Source organism: Psammomys obesus, unplaced genomic scaffold (assembly GCF_907164565.1).
Source record: "Psammomys obesus unplaced genomic scaffold, mPsaObe1.curated_primary_1811, whole genome shotgun sequence".
NCBI classification, from domain to species: domain Eukaryota; kingdom Metazoa; phylum Chordata; class Mammalia; order Rodentia; family Muridae; genus Psammomys; species Psammomys obesus.
This window is the reverse complement of record NW_026585689.1, coordinates 4,044,186-4,062,899: the sequence shown is the minus strand read 5'-3', so window position 1 is coordinate 4,062,899 and position 18,714 is coordinate 4,044,186. Positions and strand designations below refer to the sequence as shown.

The 18,714-nt window shown below is 41.5% G+C and overlaps 1 protein-coding gene across 6 annotated transcripts in view; it reads right to left on the bottom strand.

Moving 5' to 3' along the window:
* Cd47 (CD47 molecule) overlaps nt 1-18,714 on the bottom strand; it is a 53,142-nt gene that overhangs the window by 19,184 nt on the left and 15,244 nt on the right. For all 6 annotated transcript variants that reach the window (XM_055593859.1, XM_055593869.1, XM_055593877.1 and 3 more), the window contains one exon: nt 7,310-7,399. In XM_055593859.1, coding sequence (XP_055449834.1) covers nt 7,310-7,399 — 90 coding nt within the window. The remainder of the gene's footprint in view (nt 1-7,309; nt 7,400-18,714) is intronic.

Here is an 18,714-nt window from a genome sequence, read left to right as displayed (position 1 = left end):
GATTGGTTCAACTTCTATTTTTCAGGTTATCTATTTTTTTTTTTTTTTAATTAAACAGCTATTGTAGCAAAGGTCTCAAGTGTTCCCAGGTAACGGAAGAACATCCGTGTTTTCTTGAGCAAACATTCAGGCTCACATTCTTTGCTCACAATGGCCACATTCAGGCAGGCCTCAGGGCAGGGAGGGAAAGCACCTAGTTAGCCTAGTTATCGCTGTTCTCAGCTCCAGTGAGATTCCACAGAACCCAATCATCTCAAGAGTTTCTGTTGGTGATCTCTTCTTGTTTTCTAACCAGTGGACTTTCCCTTCACCCAATTTATCAAGCCATTAAACAGAACAGATATGACATGAATTCAAGTAATTTCCCAAACACTTAGGATAAAAATAATTTTAGTGTATTCCTACCCTACCCCCGCCAATCGGTCTTTTCAAGACAGGGTTTCTCTACGTAGTTCTGGCTGTCCAGAAAGTAGACCAAGATGGCCTCCAACTCACAGAGCTCCACCAGCCTCTGCCTCCCCAGTGCTGGGATTAAAGGTGTGCATCAAGACACCCAGATTAATTTAATCTATTCTTAACAGCAGGCTCTTAGGAAACTTCCTAATATAATTTCGTAGTGTAGCAGAATAATCCATGTGAGTTCCATAATGTGAGTGCTTTTACAGATTCCTCTCAGCCAAAACTACTGAAATCAACACTTAAAATATATAAGAAATAATAGCATTTACAGTTTTGGTTTGGTTTTGGAGACAGGGTCTCACTATGTAACCCTAGATGGCCTGGAAGTTGCTTTGCAGACTGGGTGTGCCACCATACCCCTTCTAGAATTTACATCTTTAACAAAAAGTTTCTGATACAGGAAAAGCAAGTGTCAGGGGAAACCATATGATGGGGTTTTTGTTTTGTTTTTTTTGATACAGTCTCACTATGTAGCCTGCGATGGCTTTGAATCTGCATCTTCCTGTGTCTGCCTCTCAAGTGTTGGGATCCTAGGACTGCACCACCTTGTCTGGCACAATGTGGCCGTATTCATCATAACATTAGGTATTCTTCTAACGCAAATACATGTTGTATAATATCATATGTAACATGAAACAATTAAATCTATCAGGCTACATCTCAAAAACGAGTTAGGTGGGGGCTCCTTCACAAGTTTTTACTCTGTGTGTATGCTGTAACATACCCTTTTACTAGTCCAAGTCCAGGGTCAAGTAGCAGTTCACTTTATTAAATAAGAATTGAGTAGCCAGTCCACAGAAGGCAGTGGTCTAGTCTAGTCTTAGTTCCGTGTGTACTAAACCTTTCAAATCCAGCGAACAAAGAAGGTGTGTGCTCTCCCGGAGACCAGAACGAGGGGCTGTTATGAACAAATATGGTTTTCCTGGTCACTGCCACCGACACAGAGCCCATAGTAAGATGGCACTTGAGCTGGGACTGAAGAAACCTAGTAAAACAACCAAGCCAACTTGGAGTTCAAAATCAAATCTACTATGTTAAATTTTTATGATCCTCTAAAAATGAGATATAGAACACCCACAAAGGCCCACACAGACTGTAGGCTATCTAGAAAAACCAAACACTTGCTCAAACGACATTGAGACAGTCCCTAGCCATATGACTACCGAGAAGAGGCAGAAGGCATACTATCAGGATAAAGTTTATATAAGATTAAGAGTAAATCACAAAGGGTGACAAACCGTCGATTTAATTATTATACTGTTCTTTTCTTGTAACTCTGGCAAAGTAGTTTAGAATCCTTTGGCGTCTGTTGAACAGTAAACCAATATTATTTTCAATATAATTTGATAAAGTACATATGATAACTTTTAAAATCAAAGTACAATTTCATTATTTAAACACACACACATAGATGAAGGCCTTGTGGAAATGGTGCTGGAGAAAAATGAACTGTCATGCATAAAGTGTTTACTTGCCGCTAGTGAGTAAGATAACTGTAATAAATTCTACCTCCTAGCCAACTTCTCTGATGAAATAAGCTTATCAGGATGAATATTGCTAAAGATCACATTCCCTGTCTACAGGGTCTAGAAAAAAAGAAAAGAAAAGAAATGAAAAAAAAAAATGTTCCTTTTTTTTTTTTTTTTTTTTTTTTTTAAATGGCAACTATTTGAACACAACAGAGGGGAATCTCCGGATGACAAATTATTCTGGTTCAATGGAAGGTTCAAAAATTTCAGAAGCTCTTCAGGGGCAGTGATGTCCGGATTTTGAAAGTGTGAAGGAACTGGTGACTACATTACTGTCAGAGTAAAATGCTGAGCTATATTTTGGCTCAGTTCCTCCTACAGTAGAGCCAATGAATGACTACATGGCTTTGTGATCATATGAGCACTATAGGGAAGGGACCAAGCTCAATACTACTGAATAAAACTCACATTAAACTCAGCATTTACGATTAGGTACCACTGACTGACTTTCTGTAGTAATATTTATCAGAATGATATTTTTGTCTTCTTGTTTGAATCGTCTTGAGCCCTCCACTGCAATTCAGTGTTTTGTCCTCGTTCTTCCTACTCACTGAGAAAATCCCTCTTCATCACTTCTTCTATACACACCTTCAAAGGCCTTGTTGCTTTCATTAAGTTGGACTTTGAGGACTTAGAGAGTCCTTGTGATGCTTGTGCTTGTGATGGAGAAGTGTTTTCTTTGACTTTCCCAGCCGTGATCATAACAACCTTTGCCCAAATACCACCAAGCCATAACCAAAATCCTCATGGGGCAATTATAAGAAGAGATAAGAAAGGAAGGAAATGAAGGGTGTCTAGAATACACAGGAGCGAATCCCAGAAGCCCTCACTTTACACAGTTCTGACACACAAGGCTTCCATGCAGTGTGACATGTCACAGCTATTGAAGACTGCTGGTGACCAGTCACTGCATGCTTACTTTTCTGTTCATGCACAGACAACCAAGTGCCTGATCAGCCATCTCCTCATCTCCCAGTGATAAGCCCACAGGTCACTCATAATGCATTGCCAAAAGAGGAAAGTAGACGAGAGGGGTGAAAGAGCCAGGAAATGACACTTGTGAACACCGGATGTGAAATTCAAATAAGCAGAGTTACAGAGGAGCTGCTGTGGAAACACTGATACTCCCACCATGGAGAGCTGCTCAAGAGTCAGCCCATCAGCTCAGCGAAGGTGAACTCACTGATGTGGATGAAGACGTCATTCCCAGGACAATGGTGATGTCCCAGGGGATGTGAGTCTGGCAGAGGAACAAACAAAAACAGGAAGAAACAAAAGCAAACTGCAACAACAACAAAAAACATCAAATAAACAAATCCACCACAGAACTCTGAGATGTTTCATGAAATTAAAAGCAGGAAGACGAAATGTTGCAGGCTGAACCAAGAAGGGGGTCTGACAATTGACCAGGGGATGTTTTCTGTGTTCCCAAAATTACAGAGCAAAAACAACAGTGTCATTCGAACAGTACTTCAGACATTTTAAATACTGACTTTTCAGCAGTCTGATTCGTCATTCATGAATTATCCACATTACTGTTATTTTCATTTCCCAGATGCAGTGATCAAAGGGAAATTTTTATATCTTTTGCTATATGTTTTTATTTTTATAAAATGGGTTCTTACTGTGTAGCTCTGCTGTTTGTTTGGTAATGGTAGCCAGGATCACAGGACCGTACCAACAACCCAGCTTGTTTTGACAACATATTTTGAAGGCCAATGTATGACAGTAATTTTCCTGTCTATTATCAAGACTGTTTTTGCAGAGCTCAGCTTCCACGGTCAGGTTCATGGTCATGCGGCTGAGTGCAAAGTAGAGATTATCTGTATAGGTCAAGGGTTAAAGGAAAAGAAAACAACAGATAGCCAGCTTTTTATATATAGCTGGGCCTTAAGCCTGAAAAAAAAAAAACCTAAAAAACTACAGTACTATGCAGCACTTGAAAGCACCTATCAGCCATCTAAATGTAGGAGGAAGTTATGGTATCACAGTGTAGTGAAGAACCCCCAAAATCAGCCAGGAGCCTGTGCTGACTCTGAGTTGATACAAGACAACGGGTTTGTCCTAAGGTTTCTATTGCTGGGACAAACACCATGACCGAAAGCAATGTGTTTAGGGAAGGGTTTCTTTCAGCTTTGAACTCTCGGGCCACGCTCCATCACTGAGGAAAGGTTTTCAGTGTCCTGAGCTTTTCTGTAAATGAACTGTCCTGGAAGGTTTAGGTTTCTTCCTGAAGGGCAAAAGATTCACATGCAGATCCAGAGAGACCCCTGAGAAAAATGCCCTGTGGTCAAGTTCAGACCAGGATGGAAAGTTTAAAAGAACTAGAAATCCAGAAAGGAAAAGTCTTAGATCCGTGTTACCCTGACTGCATAGCCCCACAGGTGGAATAAACCAACAGATAGGATAGCATGTCAGAACCAAGGAGCCTTTTATAGGGTGGAGGGGAATGGTGAGTGACTGAATGATTGATTGATTGACGGAGGGCAAATACAAGTTAGGCAGACATAGCATCTTGACTACACTGACTGACGTATGGTGGCCTCAAAGCCAACAGGCGTGTACACTCACTTCCACACGTCAAACCTTGAGCTCAGGGCCCAGCAGGCCCCAGACGGTGTGTACTGGTGGAATGAGTCAACATCAACATTTTACTCTACTCAAAGTGGTATACCATCCTTCCTGTAGGTAAATTCAAGACAGGCAGACACTCTAGTGGCTAACAGCACTGTCCAAATCCAGGATTACCAGGTAACAGCCTGGTGACTTCAGACAAACTGCTCGTCTCTTATCTTCAAAATAGAAACAACAAGTCCCTGTGGGGAATAAATAGTTTCGGTGGAAAGCACCTGGCACGGTGAGTGACCGCTCCTTAGAGCGAGAGCTCCTCAAGTATTCTGCTGCTATTATGATTCCTTAACTGTAAGTGCGAGGCCAGGCTGAGGGAGCCAACCACAGAGGTTTGTCTTCCACACACCACTCCTACTCTCCCTCAGGCTCCCCACCCCCTGTCTAAGGTGAACTAAAATTAAACACTTCCCTTACGTATTTCTCTAGGTTCATACACACCCTCCTTAAAATGCAACAGGCAAAATAGAAATATCAAAAAAAGAATGTTCAAACTCACTAATACAACACTGACATTCCCCCCCCCGCCCCCACATACGTTAAATTAGCAGGAGGATTTCAGAACTATGGCAGTGTCAGGACCCTGAGATGAATGATGGACATTCTCGCCAGTGGTTGCAGTAATTGACAGGGTGGCTCCGGAACACGTGTTGGCAGAGTCTGTCTGCAGGCTTAAAACACCAGTGCTGTCTGAAAGGTCATACACTTTCATCAAGAGTTTTGCAGTATCAAAATTTGGAAACTTCCTTCATACCATTAGGATGAAAGTTCAATAAAACATTACACAGGCATAGCAGGAGAGTACAAACAGCCATGGCAGCACTCTGAAGACACAGGGACAGAGGAGTGTACCAACAGATAAGCTGCATGAGCCAATTTACAGTTTCCTTTTATAGAAGAAAAACAGCAAAAAACAGAGAGACAGAAAGGGAAGCTGGAAGGTTACTAGAATCCAAAAAAACCCTTATTTCTAGATATGGGGCCAACAGATGGTCTATTTTCTTGATAATTTCTTACAGAATGCATTTCACAGTTAGGAAAAAAAAAATCATTGATCTCATTCTACATAAATATGGCTGGTCATAAAGATTTATTTCTGAGCTTTTCCACTGAAAATGGTGTTGCTGATGATAATGTCATAACCAGAAAACTTCTGTCAACCCAAATTCAACAGCACTGGTGTGAAATTGCTGTGCGATCCTTAAAATGCTGTTTCCTGCCTGAGTCACATGACTCAGCCCTGAAAGCCTGGGTCTGCCAATGTGGCTGAAAGCTTTCCCTAACACCAGTGATTATGGAGCAGGGCCTGAGGCCGTATCAGCCATTTCCTTAAAATAAGAGGCTTACTGAAATTCTCAGATAACTTCCAGCGGTGTCTGCAGTCTTGGGAGTAAGGGCTATGGTGTGTTGACAGTTGCCACCGTCAGCCCTTGTTCCCCTCTCTTTCCATTTAGACACAACCTGGGAGAATTTTTGAAGTCTCTAAACACTTCCAGAGCCTTGCACACTGGGCACAGCTCTTCCAATAAACCGTCAATCATCTCACATCTGTTTTTATGTCTCGCTGAGGGCACACACAGCCTCACATTCCGAGGAAAAGAACCTCATGGACCAGGCGTCCCCTGCGGTAACTAACTGTTCACCTCTCTAAAGGCCACAGAGCACATTTAATGAGCACCATTCTCTCCTTACCTGAAGAGCTGTTTACTGTTCCCTCAGTGACTACGTCAGGGGACTTACAGGGCAGGTGGATCTTACATCTTAAAAGTTTGAACATTTAGTCTGTCACCGTCGACCTTCAATTTCCCTTACTACACTGTGTGGACATACCGAGGAGGTCAGACATATTCCTGGTGAGTTGGCTATCGGCTGGCGTGTGGATACTGCTGGGTCAGAGCCTGACCTAGAATGCAGATGACATTGACCTAGAATGTGATGACAATTCTACGCTACTGATGGCAAGTCAGACACAGCATCAAGATTTGGCTATGCAGCTGTCAAAGCAAGGCCACTGAGCACAGCTCCTTCCATCAGGGGCTGCGGACCTGCACAGCAGGCACAAACAAGGCTTTGTCTACAGACAAGCTCTAACAACGGAAAGGAGTCAGAACATCCTAAGGCCCCAGAGCACAGGATTCTGTCTTTGCACTCAAGTATCCTATGACCATTTGTTTACAAATAAGACAACATTTGTAAATAATCATGTCACAGGACTGAAGGTGTTATCAACATTTCTACTCAACAACCCCCCCTGGAGAAATCTCAAAACACCATCCATAGCAAAACACCTTAAACTTAAACATGAGTTGTGGTAAAATATGGGGGACAACATATGCTTTAAAGAAACTACGAGTAAATTGGTTTTTCTTATTTACCACAGTAACACTTTTCCTACGAGCTAGTTAGAGAGAGAATATCCATGAATAATGACCTAGAACAGTGGTTCTCAACCTTCTAATTCTGGGATACTTTTAATATACCTCCCCCAGCCATAAAATTATTTCACTTATATTTCATAACTGTAATTCTGCTACTGTTGTCAATACTAATCTAAATATCTAATATGCTGAATGTCTGATATACAGTCACCAAGGGTTCTAGAGCCATGGTTCTAGAGCCATGGCCCTAGAAACACCCATTGTATCACCAGAGCGTAAGATAAGTGGAAAAAAAAATGACATTGATGTACTTACTTAAAATACCAAACTTTCCCCAGAACAGGAGTATAGCCAGAATTGGGAAAATAACAATGAGGATCTTTTCGTTTGGAGAAAACCACGAAACTGTGGAGAAAGAAAACAAAAACCATAATTAGTGTTCAGTATACTTACTGCTAACGGTCTCAAATATATCTTTATTCCTCTAGTAGAAGACAGAAATAATTTGAGCTGTGGGCCATGGTTTATACACACATACACAGTGCCAAAACACATCTCATGTATGACTTACTCAGCAACAAATGCTTTGACTGTATGTATGATGTGTGCAGCTGAGTGGAGTCTAGAGGTTAACCAGAGGTTAACGTCTAGTGTCTTTCTCAATATCTTCACACCTTAGTTTTTGAGTCAGGGTCTCTACCAAACCTGAGGATCACTGATTAGAGTAGGTTGTGACCACTGAGCTCTGGGATACAGCTGTCCCTGAGTCTCCAGTGCTAAGCCTCGGCCTTTTGTGTAGATGCTAGGGATCTGAACTCAAACCCTCAAACTTGTACCACAAGCACTTTATCTACTGATCTGGTCCCCAAGTCCCATAAATCCACACATTTTATTTAGGAGTCCCAGAGATCTGGTTACTTGGGTGTGCCTTAGCATACTCCTTTGTCCTGTGTTCTGAGGAAGGGCAGATGGTAGTGGAGAACAGTCTCTGGTTCCACATTGCCAGGTGTGGAAATCAACTCTGACTCAAAACCTGTGTGACTGTAGGCAAGGCCTGACACCTCCTTTCTTCAGTGCCCTTGAGTGACCCAGATTCTGTTTGCTGAAGAACTTCTACTGCTAATGGAGATTATGTATATAAAGGGCATAAGGCAAAGATTGCCGCTTAGCACGTGCCCACTAACTGTGAACTGCAGTTATTGTATGTTTGTTGAATATCTGTGTGTGCGAAGTGCCCGAATAGCCATCAAGGAAGAGTAAGTGTTCCTATAAAGCCTGACTCAGGGGACCAGGTAAAAGAGCTCTCAGGACCACTAGGCCCTTCTGCTTACTGTGACTGTGACCAACATGGGTATTCCTGGCCTTTTCCTGAACTGACCCTTGAAGAGAAGACTAAACTCATAAGCCAAAGACTCCAAAAGGCTAGTTTTATGTAAACATGAGGGACTTTCGGTTATTAAGGAAGCTCTTCCGGTATGTCACAGATCACACAGTGAAAATCTGCCTTACCCCTGCATCCTATCTACATGAAACTTAGAAACTGAGATTCCAAATAAGACTTGTTCAGAACTTTTAAAGTGTTAGGTTTTACTTCAACTGATAATCCCACTGGACTGAAATTTTATGCATGAGATCTGTTTCTCTCTAACAACGAAACCGAGTACACACACTGAAAGAATTTCAAAGTTTGCCTGTACAGAGGTGTGTGCTAGCTGAAGAGCACTTCGGCTCCTGGCTCCTTCCCAAGCAGTCACTGGAATTCCTCTGAGATCAGCTGCATGCATCCCTTCTGCCCTTGCTATCAGTGAGGAAGCTTTCCCCCACAGTGACAGCCATGTGCTTCTTATATTAAGTTTACACACTAAATACTGGTGAAAGTATACTAATCCCTATAATATAACGAAACTGTAAAGTCTATCTTGAAAATAGCAGTGCTTTACAATCTAATGTTCTGCCCTGTGCACGGTAGACACAACACATTTGCTGTTGAAGGTAACAATTATTCCAAAGGAGTGAATGAACAGTGTGCCGGCTGGTTTTATGTCACTTTGACACAAGAAAGAGTCATTTTAGAAAAGGGAACCTCGATTGAGAAAATGCTTCCACTGTATCAGCCCATGGGTGGGCCTGTGGAACATTTTCTTGGTTGATGATTGATATGGGAGGGCCCAGACAACTGTGAGCAGTGCCATGGTGAGGCTGGTGGTCCTGGATACTGTGAGAAGGCAGGCTGAGCAAGGCATGAGGAGCAAGGCAGTAAGCAGTACCCACCCATGGCTTCTGCTCAGTTCTTGACACCAGGTTCCTGACATGAGCTCCTGCTCTGGCTTCCCTCAAAGATGGAAATGAACCCTAGATTGCTTTTGGTCATGGTGTGCTATCATAGCTAGGACAAATGGAATATAAGTTTTTGATGCTCATTGTTGAATATCTCTGAGAGAAATATTCATAGATATTCTGCATCAAGACCTTAATGTCCATCTGTGTAACTGAATATTATCTTAACTTCATGCAACATAAAATCCTAGTAGCAAAGGAATTGGGCAACACTCTGCAAGGATTTGAACAAAACCTTATGATTTAATAAGTATGCTCAATAAATTCATTTTTCTTAATAGAGACCTTCTATTATGCTGCTTTGATCTGTATATGCTAACTACTCATATCTGTATGATGTGTGGAATGATTAACTTAGGGAAAAGGAGGCACCGCGTACTAAGGACCTTCTGTTTTCAAATTCCTAATTCACTTTGATATTCCCACCACCTTAAACCTTCTCACTCAGGCTTCCTCATTCCAGCAGTGGTCACGCTATGGTTTTTTTTTTAAATTTTTGCTTGACTCAAGTTTCATTCATATCCCACAGATGCTTAGACAGAACTGCTAGCTCTTACATTAAAATATAATCGGTATGGGAATCTCATGTTTAACTTGAGCTGAGAATGATGTCCCTTCACTGACCCTTTCCCATAAACACCAGTCTTAGCACACAATAGCAGGAAGCCATTAGCAAAAATATGAGACATTTTCAACTACAGTTGTTTATTCATTTTCAGTTATCCTAGCAGCATTCAAAGAAAGCCCACCTCCTTTCTACAGCAGCAGATTAGCAGTTGGCACTATAGGGGATGCCGACCCTAAGAAGGAACAAAAGCAGAGAACAGGCTCCGGCGGGTTGGTGGTAAGGATGGCTTGGAAAAGACCTCTGTGGAAAGGAACCGCTCTGAGTCTTGTGTGGGAAGGAGCCTGCCACATAGAGACTGAAAAGAGGAGACACCAAAGCAACAGCAGTTAAAGGAGCCAAACGGATGACCTCTGTGGATGGGGCCTAGTGGCACAGACTAGATTGGAGGGGGATATGGAGGCAAGATTTAATTCCAAGATGGCAAGTGATTGAAAGCTCTTGTGATGGAAAGAAGATAACCTGATTTTCTTAACTAATTAATTCTCACGTGTTTGTGTGTGTGTGTGTGTGTGTGTGTGTGTGTGTGTGTGTGTGTGTAGGTCAAATAACGTTTTTCAGAAGTTAGTTCTTTCTTTCTACCATGCGTGTCCGGGGATTGAGCTCATTGCAGTGAGACCTGGATGTGAGTGTCTCTACCTGCTGAGCCATCTTGCTATCTATCTCACACGAAATTAAAATGTCTGCCAGTCCTGCAGGATCACAGGATCACAGACAAGCTGACTTGTCAGAAGTCACAGCCTCAATAATGACAGAGAAAGAGAGAGACATGTGACCAAGAAGAAGCATCCTCGGTTCAGTTTGCCTTGTCCCATTTCAAGTTGAGATAGAGAACTGATCCTAAGGAGGGTGGTAAGAATGAGGGCCTTCGAGCAGAAGCGATGGCTGAGTGAACTGGACTCATCCCCCCATAGACAAGAATAAGCTTGGGAGAGCAGCTACAGTCTGCCCAGCAGGGGACAAATCACAGCACAGAGAGTCCCAGCTGGACTGAAGGAAGACCTGACCCATGATGTCAGGCAGGTCAGGCAGGTCCCTGGGAGGTAACGGTGTCTCTGCACACCAAGCAGCCTGGCAGCAAGCTGGAATGCTCACAAGCAAGCTTCCTGGCACAAGAGAAATGGGGAATGAGTTGCTGCAAGGGGTGATAACTACCCAAGGCCTGGAGAAGAAATAATGAGAAACGGAAGGAGACAGTTCAAAGACTAAAAGAAAGTGATATGCAGCAAAAAAAAAAAAATGCTCTAAGATTCCTAAATAGGAACATATAAGAATCTGCTACAGGTTGATGCAAACTGCACATACTCTGCCCTCATTTTCACACCAAGATGTGTGCATGTTCCCTGGTGGTTAAGTATGCGGGGGAGGAAAGCAAGAGGATGTCTACAATTCTTTGTTAAAAATGACTGTTGCAGATTTCTGTTGGAGTTTAGTTCCTGTCACTAACACGAATGTGTTAACCTTCCCTGATCTGTTATGCTGGGGAAAGGCTGACTCACTAAACTGGACATGTAAAAATCAATTGAGCGGACTCAAGAATCAACTGAGCTGGGCATGGATGGTACAGTTCTATAATATAAACCTTCAGAAGGCTGAGGCAGGAGTATCATGAGTTTAAGGCCAGCCTGAACTATATAGCTAGACCCTGTCAAAAAATGCTAGGGGTAAAATCCCCTGTGTTTTATATAAACCCATTTAGATGTCCATTAAGCCACTGATTTACAGAAGTGTTGTCAGGTGCCATTAACTCCTCCTCCCCAAGGGGAGTGGGAGACAAGGCACTTCTCTAAGATCCATTTCAGCTTTGACTTTCTATGCATTAAGGAAATTAATTAAGCATAAAATGATCTAAGAACAGTGTCTCAGAACTGGGAAAGATACTCCAAGGACATCCGCTCTAGTTCTACCCAAGCTATGGCTGACAACTCTCCCCTACATGCTCCCAGGCTCCCATTCCTCATTAGGAAGATGACACCCAGGTACATGAACTTCTTATTACTAAAAAGACAGAAATGATACAAAGGAGGGTGTGGTCTGTGGAGAGGGGTTTAGCCCTTGCTTCCGACCTGACTGTAGTGACATGCCGGATGTCACTCCTGCAAAACGGGCCTGCCTACAAAGGTGAAGGGACCATTCCTCTTCTTCAAATACATTGCAACACATAATCACATACAGTGTACTAATATTTTCTCTTCTGGCCTGACAATGCTCTCCATAAAAGCCACAGACTATCAAAAGCACCGACACCAGGCACGAGAGACCCACCCTTTGAGTTGTTGGTAAAGGTGGTCCAAGAGACTCCCAAAACATTATAGGCTATTGCTGTTGCTCATGGTTACCTACTAAAGGTGGAAGGTAAGATGTCAGTGCTGAAGACAGCATGAACTTCAGACATAGGACTTAGAGGACCTGAGCTGGATATGGCTTGAACGTCTCCTCCCTGAGGAGTAACTTCTGTGGAATCAAAAGGTGCCATGCAAGCTTCCAAATGAGGGAAGCAAACAACAGTTGATGCCCATGAACCGCCACAACAACCAGCATGGCACAGTAATCCCATGGGTGCAACAGAGACATGTACACTTTGGTAGTAACCAAACACTCTTTAATTGGACCTAAGTCCTGGTCAACAAGAGGGAAACTCTGTCTGGTATTGTAAGCCTAGCCAAGTACACAGGGATATGGAATTCATGGAGCTTGGAGGTGAAGCCATAACAGCCAGGTTACTAGACAGGCATAATTCCTGAACAACATCTAAATACTTAACCTTATGCCTACAAGTAAGGGTATTCCTCACATCTCATCAATGAAACTTTTTTTTTTGCAACACAGACCATTACAGAAAAAAATCACGGCTGATCAAAATGCAAACGACAGGAGATTGCGTTACGCCCAGTCCAACAGCTATATCTATGATACAACTCCTGCATGTAAGCCTCAGGGATTACTCTGAGGTGGGGGGGGGGGTAGAAAGACTGTTAAGAACTAGAGGAACTGGGAGTTTTCTGTGAGGATGTGTCTCCTGGAAACTACAGAGATGCTGCGCCCATGAAGGCTCACCAACATGGTGACCTACACAATGGCAATACCGATAGACACGCCGACCTCAAAGTGGGAAAGCTCATGGAGCTGCAACTGCAGACAAAGAGCTACTGGCACCTGGGGAACGCTGAGAGTGGGAGAAATTGTTGTTTTCCCCAGGGAAGAGGCCCTAATTTGGTTTTCCAACACCAAGTGGTCAACCCTGACATCATACATATACAAGTAACAATATATGGACCGAGCAATTTGCATTTGTGTGTGTGTGTGTGTGTGTGTATTTGTGCAAGCGCAATAGCAATTAAATAAAAAGAAGTCTTGAATTTGAGAGAGTGGAGGGTGCTGGAGGAAGTAAAGAGAAAACAACATAATTTCAATAAACAAAAAAATTTATAAAATATACATATGTAAACCTCTAAAACATCACAATAAAATTTATACCATTACAATCCAAGCCAAGCCTTGAGTTGATACTTTAGGATTATGATGGCTTTTCTGGGGTGTCAACATGACAACTCTACATTTGCCATTCATTTGACCAAGTTCCTGACATAATTGCCTGTGCAATTCTCTCTCTCTTGCTTTCACTCTCTCTCTCTCTTCACGTAAGACTGAGTTATGTTGAGTTTCCTATAAATACTACAACTAGAAAAGTAAGTTTGCTGAGGCAATTAAGATGGCAATCAGCTGCCATTAACAATGGGAGGTCATCCTTGAAGGACAGAAATTGGTCCAATCAAATGACTCTTAAAGGGCCCTGAACTTATCCTGAAAAAAGAAGTTCTTTGCAACAGAAAAATTCAGTGAGATAAAGAGTCCGTTTCCCTGGCTTTTCATGTGACAAAGAATAGGATGAACCAACAGGAATGGAGAGAAGACCTTGGCAGACATCCAGCAAAGTAGGGAGCTCAAGGAACTGAATTCTGCAGCAATTATATGAGCTTTTAACAGGATCACGAAATCCCAGTGAAAACAGACTGTGGTCAATATCTTGATTTTTGTCATAGAAGTGAGCATAGGGCATAATCACATCATGATCAGAACTATAAAACCATTAACTATAAGTGTGTATTGCTGGAAGCTTCAGTAGCATTTTGCTATCCAGCACTAAACTAACAAAACTCTACAGCACTTCCACGTCATCACTCTGAACACGGTTTATACCAGTCTGATGACAAGAGAACGGACAAAAGTGTTAGGCTGGTCTTTTAACACAAAATTCAAATAGCTTAGGTCCTTAGAGTACTTATTCTAAGTTTTCTGTACCATTGATAATGGAAGTATTAATAACTAATTTTTAAGTTTTGTTATTTATATATTTATAAAAATTTCATAGTAATTCTGTATTATGATACTTTTCAAGCCAGGGCAATCTACATTAAGTCCTGGGTGTGGGACCGACCTTGAGTACATTACTTGAGTCTCATTTGCTTTCTGTATGGAGAAGAGGCAACTCCTATGTGTATATCATAGAGTTCTGGGAAAAGCCCAACACATGACATAAGTAATACATCTGAATGTGCTCAGATAAATGGGAGGTCATCCCACACCTGCCATTTGCACTGTAATCACTATCTAGAACTTAGAAGCAGCATCTTTCTCATCATTGAATCCATACTGCCTGCCTCAGTACCTGACCCAATGTAGTGCCCAACAAATCTTTGTTAAGGAGATACCGTCTCTCTCACTCAGACATTGCTGTGATGGAGAGGGCATCCTAAGTTTGCTAATTAAAAAACAAACAGACAAAACGTTGAAGACAAAAGACTACAAGAGTGTTTGACTACTGAATGCTCAGCCATAAATGGGGCACTGTAGCACCATCTGCAAAGCTCAGAAGAGAGAATAAAAATAATGTAAGAACCCGAGGACAGGGCCTTGTATTGTGGAATGCTGTCTTCTAAGCGCGACAAGGCCATTGTTCTTCTGCACTCACAGCAGCTATGACTACACACACAAGATCCACACAAGACCGGAGCTGTCAATGTCCTGTTATGGAAGGGTGAGAGACTCCTGAGGTCTCACCCTTCTCTGGGAATCCACAGCTACATTCTTCCCAGGCCTCCAGAACTTAACCTGACCGGAGTGGCAAGAGGGTGAAGAAACAGCCAGCCAGCCAGCCAGCCAGCCAGCCAGCCGGATGGTCAGAAAAAGCCAAAACTGGATGGAATGGGCTCTCTGATGGAAAGGTTTCTGATGGAGAAACCTCAGAACTCTGGAAGCTCAGCATACTTACTTTATTCAGCTGAATGAGGAGGCAAGACTTACAACTAAACAAGGACGTGGAGCTATGACACTCAGAGAAGCAAGGAGGTATGTTTCACTAACCTGGGCAGGAAGAGTCTCCACCAGGGGAGTAGTTTTCAGGCCATAAAATAGCAGTGGGAGGGGAGAAAAGCTATGGTGGGCATTTTCTGCACACACTATCAGTATCCACACATAGACCAGACAAGGCTTTGCCATTACTTTGAGCCTCACCCCAACCCCGGGGCGATGGCAGACTTTGCCATTTTCCTGTGGGCCTGAGGCATATTCAAGACTTCATCACTCAGGTGTCCACCACTCCTCACAGTGGTGGGTCATTCTTGCTCTTGTAAAAAACCCTGCACTAATTTTCTATGAGCAATCCTAACGAAAGCCGTTAGATTATGTACACATATTCAAAAAAGGACATGAAAGTAGATGGGGGACTACGTGGGAAGAAGAATGGGGATTAGTAGGAGTAGGAAGAGAAAGAGAGGGAAAGGGAGAGGAATATGATCAAAATGTATTATACACACGTATAAAAACATCATGATCAAAACCACTATCATATTTAATAAATATTAATAAAAACAAATTTAAAAGACCCTGAAGATAGGGTAAGTTGAGTCTCTTAACTTTTCCTATGTTAGGAAATGATGAAATATAAAACAAAATAAAAAATAAAACGTTCTCTCTAAACTCAAAGCCTGAAGCGCTGGCCTAGAAACACATGAATGTCATACAGTGTTTACACATTTTCAGCCCCTGTGTGCCAAAGCAACAAATGGTCACCATTACCTGTGTTCTACTGAGTGGAATTCAATTACATCCTAGACAATTTCTCTTTCTCATTTATGCTTATATTTGTAAAAAAGCACAACACAGTAAAAATGATTTCTAATACCTAAATCTCCAATTCCACAAAATAAGCATCATTATAGTAACAAACACATATTCTCCCCAAAATAATGTTGCATGCCAAGATTTATTTGACAGTCCTTTTCTCCCCTCAAAAATGACTCTAGGAACAAAGAGGCAACCTACATGATGGGAGAATATCTTTTCAACAATACACTGGACAGGGGATTATCACTTAAAATTTACAAAGAACTCCAGAAATTAAACCCCAGAATGTTCCTAATTCATCTGGTCAACAGATGGGTTACAGAAGTGAACAGAGAGTTCTCAGAAAGAGAAATAAACTAATAAAAAAAATGGTACATATACACAATGGAGTTTTATATAGCTGTAAGGAAGAATAAAAATTATAACATCTGTGGAAAATAAGATGGAGAAAGGTATCAAAAACATGCAGTTGAAAAAAGACAGCATATTCAAGAAAATAATGACAGCCAAACTGGGTATCTTCCTGTAGAATCTTTAGATCCATTTTGTTTACCCTGTACAAAAAAAAAATCAGCTAGAATTGGACCAAACACCTTAATTTAAAAGCCAAAACATTGAAATTGCTAAAGGAAAATATAGGGAATACATTTCAAGATAAACATATAGGTAAGAACTTTCCGAATAGATCTGTAATAGTGCAAGAACCACCTCCAAGAATCAACAGATGAAATAACATAAAACTAGTTTCTGCACAGAAAAAGAAACTATCAGCCAGGGCAAAAGACAGCCTACAGAATGGGAGAAGATCTTTAACAGCTATACTTCAAATAGGAGGCTAATATCAAAATTTACAAAGAGTGAAACCTAAAGAAAAAAAAATCTGATAGTCAATGAATAGGCCATTAAAGAATCAATTCTCAAAAGAAGAAACACAAATGGCCAACAAGTATTTTTAGAAGTGTTCAATATCCTTAGTCATCAGGGAATTGCAAATTACAGCTACTTGGAGTTAGCAACTCATCCTAGTCATTAAGAAATCTAACAACAGATGCTCATGAGGATGCAAGGAAAGAAGAAACCTTATTTATTGGTGGTGGTAGTTCAAGCAAGTACAGCCATTACAACAGTTTCTCAAAATACTTGAAAAAGCTATTAAACAACCCAACTATCCTGTAACTCTTAGACACATCTCAAGTCATTGGTTATCCTACCACGGAAGATAGCTGCACGTCCATGTTACTATTGTACTGCTCGCAAAAGAAGGGAAATGGGACCGGCCTAAACGAATAACGAACAGATAATGAAAAACGGCCTACGTACACAAAAGGTTTTTATTCAGCTGTAAAAAATAAAATAATTAAGCTTGCAGGAAAATTGGTGGCTCTGGAAACACAGAAGACACACGTTCTCTTTCACAAGTACATCCTAGCCTGTTGTGGGTGTGGGTGTAAGTGTATGGGTATAAATGTGCGGAAAGTCTAAAATGCTACAGAAGATAGCAAGAAGTGCTGAGAATGGGTGATTAGAAACAATAAGAAGTAGGCAAAAAGACGCACAGTGCATGAAAGAGTCAAAGAGACTGGGGGAGGGGTTACCAGGAGAGGACCAGAAAGGGGGTAGTGAGATGAAGGGGCAAAAGAATCTACTAAAATGCACTCTGAAAATGCCACAATGATATTTAATACATTTTACACTAACTTAAAAACCACAACAGTCACAATTTTAAAAAAGGGAAAATGTTACCAACCCATGGCTCCTGATCACAACAAAGGTGCAGAGAGAAATTAGGTCATTCTTATTGTTGACAACAACGAACGAACAGCCACTCTCTGGAAACCTGTTAGCGGTTCCTTTCAAAGTACGGATAACTTGAAACTGGAAATGATCAACATGTCTTGCACAGGTGAATGACTAAATAAGCTATGAGAAATCAATGGAATACACTTTGCTAAAAACCCACTGGGTTAGTATGTGTTATGAACATGTGTTATACTGACCAACAAGCAAACAAATAAATACAGTCAAACCCAAGAAACCCACCGTCTCTAGGGCATCATGCCGAGTGGGCATACCTTAGATGATCATCTGTTATTCATGATTAGAATTCATACATATTCATTATGATTCAGTAATTCATTGATGAATTATTATTGAATTGACAAGACTTTGTCAGATGTGGATGACACACTAGTGCCTGCCAATCATGAGTAACTCAGCGTGATGGGTGACTGAGGGTAGGCACAGGGATGTTTGTGCTGATTTACCAGCACCGTATTGCAATCAAATGGTGGTTAGGAAAATGCAATGGGATGACAGAGAACCCCTTTACATAGGACAACTGTGAACTACCTAGTTCTGATATCATGGCACAGCTATATAAAGAGGCTGAAGTAAGCACATCTCTAGTTATTTAAATAAAATATTTTCAAATGGGTAAAAAGTCAGAAACTTCAAGCTTCTGGGAGAATTCTTATGTTGCATACAACAGAATCTTCTCATCTTAATGGTACAAAACAAAGCCTGTCTCAGTTCTGTGAGGATATCTTGAAGACAAGGAGAAAGCAATTACATACAAAATAAACTGTCTTCAAGTCAGACACTGGAATTCCATTCCCATCATCTCCATTCCATT